We start from the raw sequence: 13,477 nt of genomic DNA, 5'->3' as shown, positions 1-13,477 counted from the left end.
TGAACTGAGCTTCGGGTTCCCAAAAAACGTGCCCATAGTCTGTATGGAAGAAGTTTGAGACCCTTTTCCTGAACCCTGGGGACCAATGGTCTATAACCCAAGACAGGACTTGGACACTGGAAGAGTAAACGTTAACCTCCGCCATGAGCATCCGTCAATCTCAGGACCCCTAGATTCCAGCAAAACCTTCGTCACCTGCCTCGCACCCACTCGCCCCAATGCCGGTCAACCCCACCGGAAGGCGGGGGCAAACTCCGGGTTCCGGAGAAGCTCTCGGTCCAGCGCGGTTGACAACCGTCCGGCTCCCGCCCCCAGATCGCGGCGGCAGGACGCTCCGGGGCGCCGGCGGGCTGGCAGCAGAGCCCGCAGCGGCGCGAGGCCGGAGCTTCGGCCCGGCGGGGCGGGGGAGGGGCGGCGGCGGCGCCGGGGCCGGGAGCGTGCGCGCGCACCTCACACTCCGCCGCCCGGGGACGCCCACTCGCCAGTCGGGGCCGGCAGGCCGGTCCGCGCCCCGTCGCCCGCTCCCCCGCCCGGCTGCTCTACGGCGTGCGCCCAACGGGTGTCGGCCCCGCGGCGGTTCAGCTCTCTCTGGGCCTACGAAGACCGGGGACGAGGCCAGGGCCGCAGCCCCGCCCGCGTGGGAGCGCCGCCTCTCCCGCCGCCGCCAGCGCGAGCGGCTGCGAGCTACCGGAGGCAGCGCGGAGGAGGGCCCCGCGGCGACCGGCGGCCGGGCAGGAAGGAGCCGGAGCCGACCCTCTGCCCGCTGAGGCGCAGTAGCTCCCGCGCGCCCGCGGCCGCCCGCCTCCCCAGGGCGGAGCGAGGAATGAGCAGGCGCCCGCCCCGGGCTCTCGGACCGAGGGCCGGGGCCCGGCTTCCTCCCACGCCGCGGAGGCGCGGGGGTCCGGTCGCTGCGACCGGGCACGGCAGGGTCGGCGGCGGCCTCGCGCGGGGAGCAGGCGCTCGGGTCGACTGAACCGGCCGCGGTGAGGAGGAGGAGGAGGAGCCGGGTGGGGGCGGCCGCCGCGCCTCCCCTCCCCCGCACACGCCGGGGCCGCTCAGTGGCCGCCGGAGGAGGAAGTTCCGCTGCCTGACAGACTGTGCCGCGGCGGCTCCGGGGCTCAGGTATTGGAGGCGCGATTGCCCTTCGGGCCGACCGTCGAGGGTGCTGCGTCGGAGCTGCGCCCGGCGCCGGGAGCCTGCGGGGCGGCGTGGCGAGGCGCGGGCGACCGCCTGGTCCAGCCTGCTGGCTTCACCCGCCGCCGCTGCCTCGGCTTTCCCGCGAGGTGAGATCTTCCTCCCTTTTGGGAGACTTCCGAGGAGACCTGCATTTTCGCCCCCGCCACCGCGGGGGAGAAGGTTAAGAGCCGGTGGAATAGAGACGTCAGAGGAGATTAAGTGGACCTTGCACAACTCCTCGGACCTCGGCCGCCTCCCCTCTGGGGAGGGAGAGCACATTTGAGCATCTCACTGGGGTGCGGGGATGGAAGAACCCACCTTGCAGCTTTTCTGCAGTGTGGTTTGCCCGATCTACTCCCAGGAATGAAGAGGAGACTTCTGATAACCTGATGAAGTCCTCAGAGCCTAATGGCAGGAAGGTATCACAGGACATAAAACTAACGATCGTTTGGGAGGCCACCCAGGTTTCCGGATGTAGTTGGACGAGCGTGAAAGAGATACCCTTTTTAAAAAGCACAACACTCCTGTGAAAGGAGAAACATTGAGTTTATTCTTGTTTTTTTTTTTTTTTTTTTTTTTTTTTTTTTTTTTTTTGCCAAGATTTTGAAAACGGTTCGATGTCTTGTACATTTGGTATAAGATGAGAACTTTATAAAGTATTCCGTCCGAGAGCCTAAACGATGACTACCCCAGCCCTGCTGCCCCTGTCTGGACGCCGGATTCCACCTCTGAACCTGGGGCCGCCCTCCTTCCCACATCACAGGGCTACCTTGAGACTTTCCGAGAAGTTTATCCTTCTCCTTATTCTTAGTGCCTTCATCACCCTGTGTTTTGGGGCATTTTTCTTCCTTCCAGACTCTTCTAAACACAAACGCTTTGATCTGGGTTTAGAAGATGTGTTAATTCCTCACGTAGATGCCGGCAAAGGGGCTAAAAACCCTGGAGTCTTCCTGATCCATGGACCTGATGAACATAGACACAGGTTTGTTTATTTCAGAAATTCTGGTGTTCACATTTGGCAGAGCAAGGTACAGTCATTGCATGTAATATGGTGGTGTTTTTTTTCTTTCTTTCTTTTTTTTCTTTTTGGGCAGTAAAATGTAAAAGAGTCCTAAGAGTTGCATTGCTAGTTTAAAACTGAGTGGAACCGTGGACTGGAAAGATTGCTAGAGTCCCATTTCAAATCCAGCTCCTTTGTTTATTTTTTAATAAGAGTAATGCTTGTGTTCAGTGTTGTTTGATGTTGACAATTGGGAATGGAGGTTTGAAAACAACCTAGAGAAATAATGGCATATGCTGTGCCTACAGTTTATCAAGAACGTATTGCATTCAGTCATCGTGTCACCATGTGGAATCAGTACATTGACAGCTCCCATGTGTTTGCTCTCCCAAAGGGCTCTAAATCCCTGGCTTACAGTTTAAAACTTAGTGCTGAATCTTAGCTTTGTAAATGACTCACATGGGAAGAATATCCGGAATATAACATGGTAAAAAAAAAATCCTGCTTTTGGTTATTTTCAGGGACTGTGTGTTGGTGTTCTATATGGAATCAGTTTAGTTAGCTATTATCAAGTCATTCACTTTGGGAATCTTGTGGATAGATTTAGGTTTTTCCCTCCCTCATAATTTATTTTTTTCTCTGATATTTTTGTTTCAATAAAAGAGATGGACTGTTAAGCCTTAACTATTAGAATTTGGTCAGTTAAGGGGTTCACATTCTTTCAGATCACCAAATATGAAGTGAGCTCTTGGAGATTGTAGCCAAATTAGGATGAATTCAAAGCCTTAGTTACAATCCCTTTAAATCATTTATATATTTTTACTCAAAAGAAGACTTTGGGAAGTAGTTTACTTTTTCCAAACCTATCCCATTTATTTTTGAAAATAATTTTTGAGTATGAAGAAAAGTCACATGCTTGAATTCAGTTTTCAGCTTATGTTAAGTTTTAACTTTTAATCGAACATGATGATTTTGAAAAAGTGTGAGTCCAAGTTAAATACTTGGGAAAATACACTGTTGTAATGTTGTTTTTCCCGTTTCTTAAACTATTTAATTCATTACTTGATTGATGATTCTTTGACTTTTAGTTGAACCTTTTGGAGTAGTTCTACATTTTTCATACCATTCTTCTATAACTAAGTTATTTGGGGATTTTTGCTATTTTCAACTTTTGTACTCTTTTTTTTTTTTTAATATTTATTTCTTAGTTTTTTGGTGGACACAACATCTTTGTTGGCACGTGGTGCTGAGGATTGAACCCGGGCGCACGCATGCCAGGCGAGCGTGCTACCGCTTGAGCCACATCCCCAGCCCCAACTTTTGTATTCTTGTAGATTGTTTCTTTCATTTTGCTTTTTGTGACTTCGAGAAAAGTCTAATGTGATCTATGAAATGTTACTAAAAAATTAGCAAAGTAGTTTTTCTTGAAGATCTTATTTCCCATTTTATTTATATAAACTATGATGAATATTTGTAAAATATATATTATTTAGGACTAGCATCCAAGCTCTTTGTCACAGCCATGCATTAACATTATTTATTATTAACAGCTGTCATAAACTAAGCGGTTTCCTTTATATTGTGTGATCTAAAAGTTTAAATAAATATGGGCAATTTTCAGTTTAAAACATCACATAGTAGTTGAAATTAAAAATTTGAATGAAATATATTTGCATTTATTCAGGTTTAAAAAGTTTGCTTAAATTGTGTAAGTAAAAAAAAATTGTATAAGTAAGAATTCTTTAATTTATATAGCCCATGCATACATGTATATATATTCTTGCTATCTAAAATTCCTAGGTTCCTAAATTTGGAGATTGGATGTAGAGTTCTGATGGCAAAGGGTGGTTTGTGACCCAAATTCTGATTTTTGGAGAGTAAGAATTCAGATAGCAAATGATGCATGTGAAAATTTATTGGAATCTTTTTGGTTCCTGAATTTTGGAAAGTGAGAATTTGAATAGAGTTCAGTTAGTGAAGGATCTCTGTATTAGCTTGTGTGTATGTATGTGTATATATATATATATATATATATATATATATATATACACACACACACACACATATATACATATACATATATATATATATATTTCTGTGGTTATATAACTTTATTTTTTTATTTTCTTAGTGTGTTTTTTGATGCTTACTCTCATCTGGAAATGTAGCCCATAGTGATAAAAATTCTGTGAGAAGGAAATGAATTTTAAATTAAGTTTAAAATGTGGAAACAAAACATCAAATTAATATGTAAATATTAACTTAATTAAAATATTTCAGAAAGATGACATCCCCACAGAATTGGTTGGTACTGGGATCATCCATATTTTGGGTGTGGATAAAAAGCTTAATTTAGAAGGCATAAATTGACAATTTATCTTTATTTTGTGTGTATGTGGAAGTGTTTGGGGAGAGGCATGAGGAACCTTACTTTAATAAGCATGGTCCTTATTCCTTATTAACAGTACTTAGGAGATACTTCTTGGACTGGTGTTTCTTTACTAATGGATCATTTAGTATAGTAGCTTGATGTTTACTCTCTGGAACACATGGGTTGCAACTGATTAGATGTGGGATCTTTTTAAACTCTATGCCTAAGTTGTTTCCTCTGTATGACAGTAGCATCTATTTTGTAGGTTGTCATATTGAATCAAATAATACATGCAAAGCACTCAACGTAGTTCCTAGCATTTATTTAATTAACTATACATTTTTAGCTATTATTATCAGTAATCATAATTATAGTTGAATATTTTAATTTGGACTCTGCTTTAAATATTGTATATGTTCCTGAAAAGTTGGGTGTCATTTGGTTTATATCTTAAAAGTACACTAGAATCTTATTGTCTAAAGGAACATTTTGTAACCATACCACTGTTAGCAGCAAATGTATATTGCATGTGAGCTGCCAGGCCCTATTTATATGGAGCTTCCTTATCTAGGAGGGATGATGGGCATTAAATAATGTTGGTTTCGAAGCATAATGAGTGCAGTGAAGTTTGATCACAGCACATAATGGAGTTAGAGTTACTTAATATATGGAGTGGGAGTACAGGGCAGTGACAATTAGGGAGGCTTCATTGGGAAGCAAGGGCTCAGAAACTTTGAGTAGGAAATCACTAAATGAAGTATAAAGAGGGGAGGGGGGAGGGGAGAAGTGGCCAAAGAGGTGACACTTGTGAGACCCCCTAAGGTAAAACAGCTTAAGGTCATTGAGGATCTGCTCAGTGTTAAAGTATGGTTGATGTAGAGAGGGACTGTGTGGGGCCAAGTGAGGAGACTAGATGAGACGTGTGATTTGGCTTGTGTGCATGTTTTTTGGGCCTCTTTAACATTACAGAAGTTTGAAGTAGTTGCCAGCATTCTCAGATCAGGAGATTTCACATGAAATTCTGTGTTTCTGATTTCTTTTAAAAGATTAGATAGAGGACCGGGTAGCACCCAAGTTTGCGTATTCTGATGGTAACTCTCAGCTCAAATCTGGCAGCAACTGCTCCCTCTAGAGGGGCACGTGCTCTTCATTTTATGCCACTCAATTAAGGTGTCAAATAAGTAAATGAAATGAATCAATATTTAACCTGGTTGTTTTTGAGTTTGTAATCCCTAGGCAGTAACCTGGAAGGTTTTCTATTTAGTATTTTGGTCTTCATCACAAGTGTATTAATGGGAAGATATTGATGCAAGGGTATGACATGCTCATTTTATATTTTTTTAAAAAGTAAACAATCTCTTTTGTTCAGGAGGGCAACCAGATAGGAGGGGGTAGGTCACAGAGGATATTGACTTAAACTACAGTGGTGATGTGGGGAGGTGAGAAATTAGTGAAGAAAAGAGATTAATGTAAGAGATGTTAAATTGTTCGGTTTTGTAGAAAGTCGTGGTTGGTTGGAATATGGGGACTGAGGTAGGAGGAGGGAGGTAGTCCAGGTTAACTTAGAGGTTTCTGGGTTGTATGGCCATGGGCTATATTTATTTATATTACTTATATTTTATATATCTATGTCATATTTGTACTATATTTAGCACCAGAATTTATTCAATTGATAGTATATTTTTATGAGGAAACAAGTATGTTTCCTTCTGTTAAGTAGTACACAAATAACCCAGAGTTTTCAAACTGTATTTTATATATTATGTATAATATATATTACCACCTTGAAGGTGGTAATGACATGTAATTTGGGTTGATTATGGTCATTTGTAGCATTTGTGACTTAAAGTACCTCATATGGGAATTGGTTATAATATACATCAATGTTGTTGCAATATCATCCTAATTTGTGTATGTAAAAGACATAATTTTCATTTTTGAAAGTGGCATTTGTTTATATAATAAACTCTGTGTATGTGCATGTGTGTGTATGTGTGTGTTTCAAAAAAACTTATTTGAACATAAGTTCTTTATACCATGATTTGGAGTTTTGTCTTTTATTACAAGAGTACAGATTTTGTGGCTCCGGAGACTGAGGCAGGAGGATTGCAAAAGCAAGTTGCTAAGCATTTCTGTGATACCCCGTCTCTAAATAAATACACAAAATAGGGCTGGGGATATAGCTCAGTAGTTCAATCCCTGAGTTCAATCCCTGGTACCAAAAAAGGAAAAAAAAAAAAAGTACAGATTTTAAATCTGACTGTTGCAATTTTAATTTTCATGCCATCTTTCCTTATCTCATTTCTCTTCTGTGGCTTCCCCCCCCCCCCTCTATCCTGTTCTCAACTTAAGACTTTCTGCTCCTTGGTTTCATTGTTTTATTCTCTAATAAGTCTTTTGGATATTATATTTCCCTTGTAATTTATCGCCCCCACTTGGCTCTTGAGTATTTTCCTGTTTCCCTTTACTTAGATTTGAATTATTTACTATTTGTTTATACTTGACATTTGTCAACAACAGAGTGGTGTAGATGCCTTTGCTGTATTATTTATTGATTTTTAAATATAGTATTGAGTGAATACCTTTCTAGCTTTGAGGTTGGAGAAAAGTTGATCTTTCAGCTCTCAGTCTGTTTGCCTCTGTTCTGTCGATGATAGGTAGCATTTTTAGTAGTCTCAACTTTTGGTACTAGAGTAGGTTTTATGTAGTTTCCAAAGTCAGAGTAGAGTTCACAGGATAGATGGTCACTAAGAATTTTTTTTTTTTTTTGTCTTGTCCTTCTGTTTGCAGGATAACGACAGTCACTAAGATTCTTTTTGTCTTGTTTTTCACCACCCAGATTGTGGTGGTTCTTCCTTTTGTCCTCCCACAAGAACATAGTTAGGTTTGGAATGGACTAAGTGGAAAAGAAAGTTCAACAGTGCTCTGACTGCATAGAGGTCTCTTTTCCATCTTCTCATTGGGATAGACCAGTGACTGAGATAAGGAACAACTGGAATAGAACTGGGATAGTGTAGTAGTTTAGGCTTTCTTTCTTTTCTCTCTCTCTCTCTTTTTTTTTTTTTTAATGCTGAACCAAGGGCCTCATGCATGCTAGGCAAGCACTCTGCCACTGTATATCCCCATTCCATAGTCAGGTATTTTTTGTTCTATGAAGATAAAGTAAGGCTTGGTTTTTGTGAAAGTTATGGGTTAGTGGAGAGTTCTTCCAGATTCTGATGTAAAAATTCATAATGGCTATTGTTTTGATAGTTTTTAGTTTTTTTTAAAAAACATTATTTTCTGTGCCTTTTGCAAGTATTATAATAATCTGGAGGAAGCTGTATTTGAGAACTACTCATTAGATGACATTTCGAATACTCTATATTTAAAGTCAAATTTTGATCCAAAACAAAATAACTATGACTTTGCTATTTTATTTGTTCAGCAGTTTTTAAATAAAATGCCAAATTTATTAGTATGTATTTCATTCTTCTCCTTAGGAATAGACTATTAGTGTGGCATGGTTAAAATGCAAAATGCCAGGGTCTAAGTTCTGATTTTCATGTTGGTTATAGTGAGTATTGGATATTCTAGGAGTTAACAATATAAAATGCTCATAATAGGTGAACAGTATTTATTGAATGTAGTTAAATAATTCAAGGAAATAAAATTTGTTCAAATAGTTTGTTTACTCTAAAAGCTATAATAGCCTCTATATAATTTCCATTGGATTTCATAAGAAGAGTTGTAGAGTTAGAAATATTTACTTTCTCTTATTTACTAATATTTACTTGGCTCTCTTATTAAAGTATTAATAGTACAAAATATTAACATTGATTTGTATTGATTATATAACTTCTATAGCATAGTTTAAGATTTTATTTTTAATCATCACTTTTTATTGTAAATCTGTACTTTAATATTGTAAATCTGTACTGAAATATTTCGAGTTATTTTTAATATCGTTTCCTAATAGTATATTTTGACCTTCAGCATTCTTGTTAATATAATTTTAGTTATTAATAGCTGAAATAGCCCAAATTCACAAATAGATGAATTACTTTAGCTTGCCTGCCATTCTGTAGTCTTTTTTAAATTAAATGTTTCATATGTATCATCTGTGATTACACATGTAAAGCATTTTATATCATTTGTTTACTTATCTGTCTCCCTTAATAGGACATGAATTCTTTGAGAACAAATGACTATATTTATGTATCTTTGTTTTTCTAATGCTTGAAGTACATTTGATCCTTAATAAAAGTATACTTCTACTGAATAAATATTGTCTGCGGTAAGATGACAGATTCCCTGAGTATAAAAGAATTGCAAGAAAGCATTGAGAGAGAAAATGCAAAAGTAGGAAGAATGATGCCTGAAATTGATAATACAGTCTTTAATAAAGGCCTTTTATACAAAAGAATAACAGATTAGAAATAGTTAATTTTGGCCCTATCCATAACAAATTTATTTCTGTAAATGTATCTGAAACATTCTGCATGACCCTACAGTGAATTTCTGCCACTTCAAGAAAAAAGGAAAACAATAGAGAATATGTGATGAGTTTTCATATATTTAATCCTCTTTAAACTTCATATGAAATCTATAAATTAGGTATCATTGATTTCATTTTTATAGGTATGAATGCTGTAAAATTTTTATAGGTATGAAAAGCTGGAGTTGTTCACATTGAAGTTAAGTGACTACTAGGAATCAGTAGTATATGATAAGCATTAATTGATTTTTTAATGGGAAAACGTATGTTCACTGTTGTTTTGAACATTATAAAAATATTTAACTTATAGTTTGGACTGAATTTACATATTTTTGGCTAGGAAAATCATTTTGCTACTTTAATTTTCCCTAACTCTGCAAATTCTGTCAGAAAAGTTATTTTTGCCTGCCATTGAATTTTTTCCCATTTTTTTTTTGATTGGTGCATTATAGTTGTAAATAATGGTGATTATTTGAATTTTTGCTGGAATTTTTTTTCCTATTGGAACATGGTTGAAATGAAACCTGAACTGGAGATTCATTATTCAGACTGGGTTTTAGGATTTATCATTCTTTATGATAAATCATCTTGAAAGGTTATGTTTTCCATTGATCTGTCTTGGAATGTAGTGTGGTCCAGAGGGACGGCATCATTATATATTTAAAAGAACATTGGGTTCAGTGTTAAAGAGTTAGGTAGGGGCTCTAGTTTCAGCCTGGTCCTTTGTTGTTGAAGTATATTTAGATAAGCTGTTAAATTTTCCTATACCTTAATATCCTTATTTATGAAATGAGAGAATTGATTAAGTCTTTTCTTTCAGTTCATGCATATGAAACAAATAATTTTATGAAATAGGGAACTGATGAGTGTGTGGTAATTTAGTTCAACATCACAAATACTGTGAAGATAGAATGGAGTCTACTAAATAGGAATTAATGTCATTTTGTATAAAAATTGTTTCAAAATCATTTTAGAATTACTAAAATTTATATGTTATCTGATTATTTACATAATGAAATTGTACAAATTTAAAAAGTGGAAATGAATCAAATGACTGTTTATATATTCTTATTTCTCATTAGTTTAAAAGTATAATTTATTAAGCATTTTATTTGCAAGCCTGAAGGTAAAGGGTGTTTTTACAAAAGTGTTTCTAGATATTATTTTGAGCTCTGGTTAGCAAGCATACTTTTTCATTTGTTACCTAAGATGTTAGGATAGATTCTGTGGAAAATGGGGTCCTTGAGTAATTGAGGCCTCAGGCCCTGTGGAGACTCATACTACTCCTGGGCACAATTTTCTTTGATTTAAGACTTTAATTTTCTAACTTTAATATTGAAAGATACCATTGAAAGTGTTCTTTTCTGTTCTTCATATTTTAACAAGAACTTTTGGGATAAGTTATACAAATATGGCATTAATAAACATTTACCTTTTCATGACCTTGATTTTTTTCTTCTCCAGTTAAATAGGCGAAGAAGGTGAACATTGAGTAGTTGTCTTCTCTTGTGAACTCTTATAAATATAAATTAATAGAATTTTCATGAAGAGCAGTGTACAACTAATTTAAAGTGCATATTTTTTAAAAAATTATTATTTTTTTTGTGGATAGACATAATACCTTTATTTATTTATGTGATGCTGAAGATCGAACCTAATGCCCCATGCATGTGAGGCAAATGCTCTACTACTGAGACACAACCCCAGCCCTTTAAAGTGCATATTCTTTAGATTTAATAATTCTTCCAGGAACTTATCCTTGGGAAAGTACATCAGTGCACAAAGAAATGTTCCGGAATATCCCTTGAAGCTGTAACATGACATGTTGTAAATGATCCAAATGTCTGTCAACAGAAGATTAAATAAATGTTCCTGATATGTCAGAGATTTTTCGGTTTGCCAGTTTTATAGTTTTATAATAGTGTATTTTGATATATCATAGGTTAAGTCCTCTGTGTCATTTTTTAATAAAAGTTGTTAGCATCTATAAAACATCAACAGATAATTAGTGAATGTTGATGCACTATTTAGCTTTGTTATATACAAACATTTCCTTATGTTAGCTGAAGGTTAACCTTCTTGCTTTCTCAAAGTAAATCTTTATCCTCATTTGGACAGTCATTCTTAGTACATGTTCTTAAACATAATAAATTATCCTACAGCGTTTTTTTTTCCCAGCGGCATCTTTGCTGCTTGTGTATGTTAATGTTAGTTTATATTCATTTAGGTTGTTCCATTATATGAGTGAACTTCAAAATATTTGTATGTTCTACTAATGATGGATCATTTTAGGTTTATTTCTTCGCTTTTTCTTTTTTTTTTTTTCCTCCCTGCAAAACCATTTCTTTACATGTATTCTTAGGCACATGTGTTTTCTGCCAAGTTGCAAACGTAGAATTCATTACTGGATTATAGGTTATGTTCAGCATTGACTCTAAATTTTGTTACTAATAAACCATGACACTTCAGAGCTATCATTTTCACTGCTACCCATATCTCACAAACCATAGTATTACTAGATTTTAAAACTCTTTGCCAATTTTAGTTTGCATTTCCCTAGTTATTAATGAGGTGAAAATTTCTTTTAATATACTTACTGGTTGTTTAGGTTTTTTAATCTCTTAGTTGCTTTTTTACTTTTTTTTTTTTGCTAATTTTTCTCTTGGGTTGTTTTGCTTTTTCCTTATTCATTTGTAGAAATTGCTTCGACATTCTGGATAAATTCTCCTTGCTATAGGTATTTTTATTTTTATATTTTGTGTCTTTAGTTTTACGAAAGTTTTAAATTTTAATATAATTGCAATTGTCCATATTTTCTTTTATGGTCGTACTATTTTTTTCTTTTTCTTTTTTTTTTAAGGTAGGGAAAATGTTCCAGGAATTATAGTCTCCCATGTTTTCAGTGCTAGTAGTTTAAATTTTTTTTTAATATTTAGGGATTTCATCTATTTAAATCTAAATATTTAGGGATTTAATCTATTTGGTATTGATTTTTGTTTATGGTGAATTAGGGACTGAATTTATATTTTTCCATATGGGCATCCATTTGTCTCTGTGTTACTTAATGAAGAGTCTTTCCTTTTCCATGAATTTGTTTTGCCGTTCCTACTATATAATATTTTTCATATATTTCTATGTTTTCTAATCTCTTGGTTCTTTCATATATTTCCTTTTGAACAACATGTTATGTTTTGATAAGGATAGCTTTAGATAAGTTCATATTAGATAAACTGCATTCTTCTGTCTTATTCTTCAAAGTTGTTTTTGACCTTCTTAATTCTTAAGCTCTTTCATAGTATTTTATTTTTATCAGTTTAATCCCCCCCAACCCCTTCTTACCCCCCACCCCCAAAACAGGGATTGAACCTAGGGTTTTTAACCAGTGAACTACATCCCTAATACCCCACCCCTCTTTTTTTAATAGCAGAAATGCTCTCATCCTGCCAGTATTTAATTTTTTTTTTTTTTTAGTTATTGATGGACCTTTTTTATTTATTTATATGTGGTGCTGCAAATTGAACCCAGTGCCTCATGTGTGCCAGGCAAGCACTCTACCACTGAGCCACAATCCGAGCCCATTTGAGACAGGGTCATGTTAAGGTGCTTAGGGCCTTGCTAAGTTGCTAAGGCTGGCTTTGAACTTGCCATCCTACTGCCTCAGCCTCACAAGCTGCTGGGATTATAGGTATGTGCCACTGTGCCCAGCTATCAGGTAAAATTTCCTTAATTTAAAATAACCATTTTAAAGTGACTATTTTAGTATATTCACAATATTGTGCAACTATCGAAACAATTTCATCTCCTCAAAAGGAAACATCATTTCCATTGATCAATACTCCTCACTCTTTCTCCTCACTACCCCTACCCTCTTCAGTCCTGGCAACCACTGGTTTAATTTTTGTTTGTATGGATTTTTGTGGTCTGTGTATTGCATGTAAATGGAATCATGTGATGTAAGACCCTTTGTGTCTGAATTTTTTCAGTTAGCATGTTTTTGAGGTTCATATACATTGTTCCATCTCTTATTTCTTCATTCCTTTTTATGGCAAAATAATATTTCACTTTGTATATATATATATACAGTTTGTTGGTGCAGTCATCTGCTGATGGACATTTGGGTTGTTATCACCTTTTTGACAATGGTAAGTAGTGTTGTGAACATGTTCACAAATGGATTTAAATACTTATTTTCAGTTTTCTTGGGTGTTTCCCTAGGAGTGGAATTGCTGGATCATATGGTAATTCTTGTTTAACTTTTTGAGAAACTGCCAAACTGTTTTCCACAGCAGATGAACTATTTTTCATTTCTACCAGCAATGTACAAAGATTCTAATTTCCTTTTTTATACCCTCTTTGATACTTGTTATTACCCAGTTTTAAAAATGTTCATTATATCCATTCCAGGGTTATGAAATGATATCTCATTGTGGTTCTGACTTGCAGATCCCTAATG

At 37.1% G+C, this 13,477-nt stretch overlaps 1 protein-coding gene across 1 annotated transcript in view; it reads left to right on the top strand.

Annotated features, from left to right (window-relative positions):
* The first annotated feature begins 1,103 nt into the window (after window positions 1–1,103).
* MAN1A2 (mannosidase alpha class 1A member 2) overlaps window positions 1,104–13,477 on the top strand; it is a 144,280-nt gene continuing 131,906 nt past the window's right edge. The window contains exon 1 of the mRNA XM_081306320.1: window positions 1,104–2,158. Within this exon, the coding sequence (XP_081162446.1) occupies window positions 1,857–2,158 (302 nt within the window). The 5' untranslated portion in view covers window positions 1,104–1,856. The remainder of the gene's footprint in view (window positions 2,159–13,477) is intronic.

This window comes from Spermophilus citellus (assembly GCF_964194105.1).
Source record: "Spermophilus citellus genome assembly, chromosome: 9".
NCBI classification, from domain to species: Eukaryota; Metazoa; Chordata; class Mammalia; order Rodentia; family Sciuridae; genus Spermophilus; species Spermophilus citellus.
Note: the sequence above shows the minus strand (reverse complement) of the source record. Positions and strands in the feature narration are given on the sequence as shown.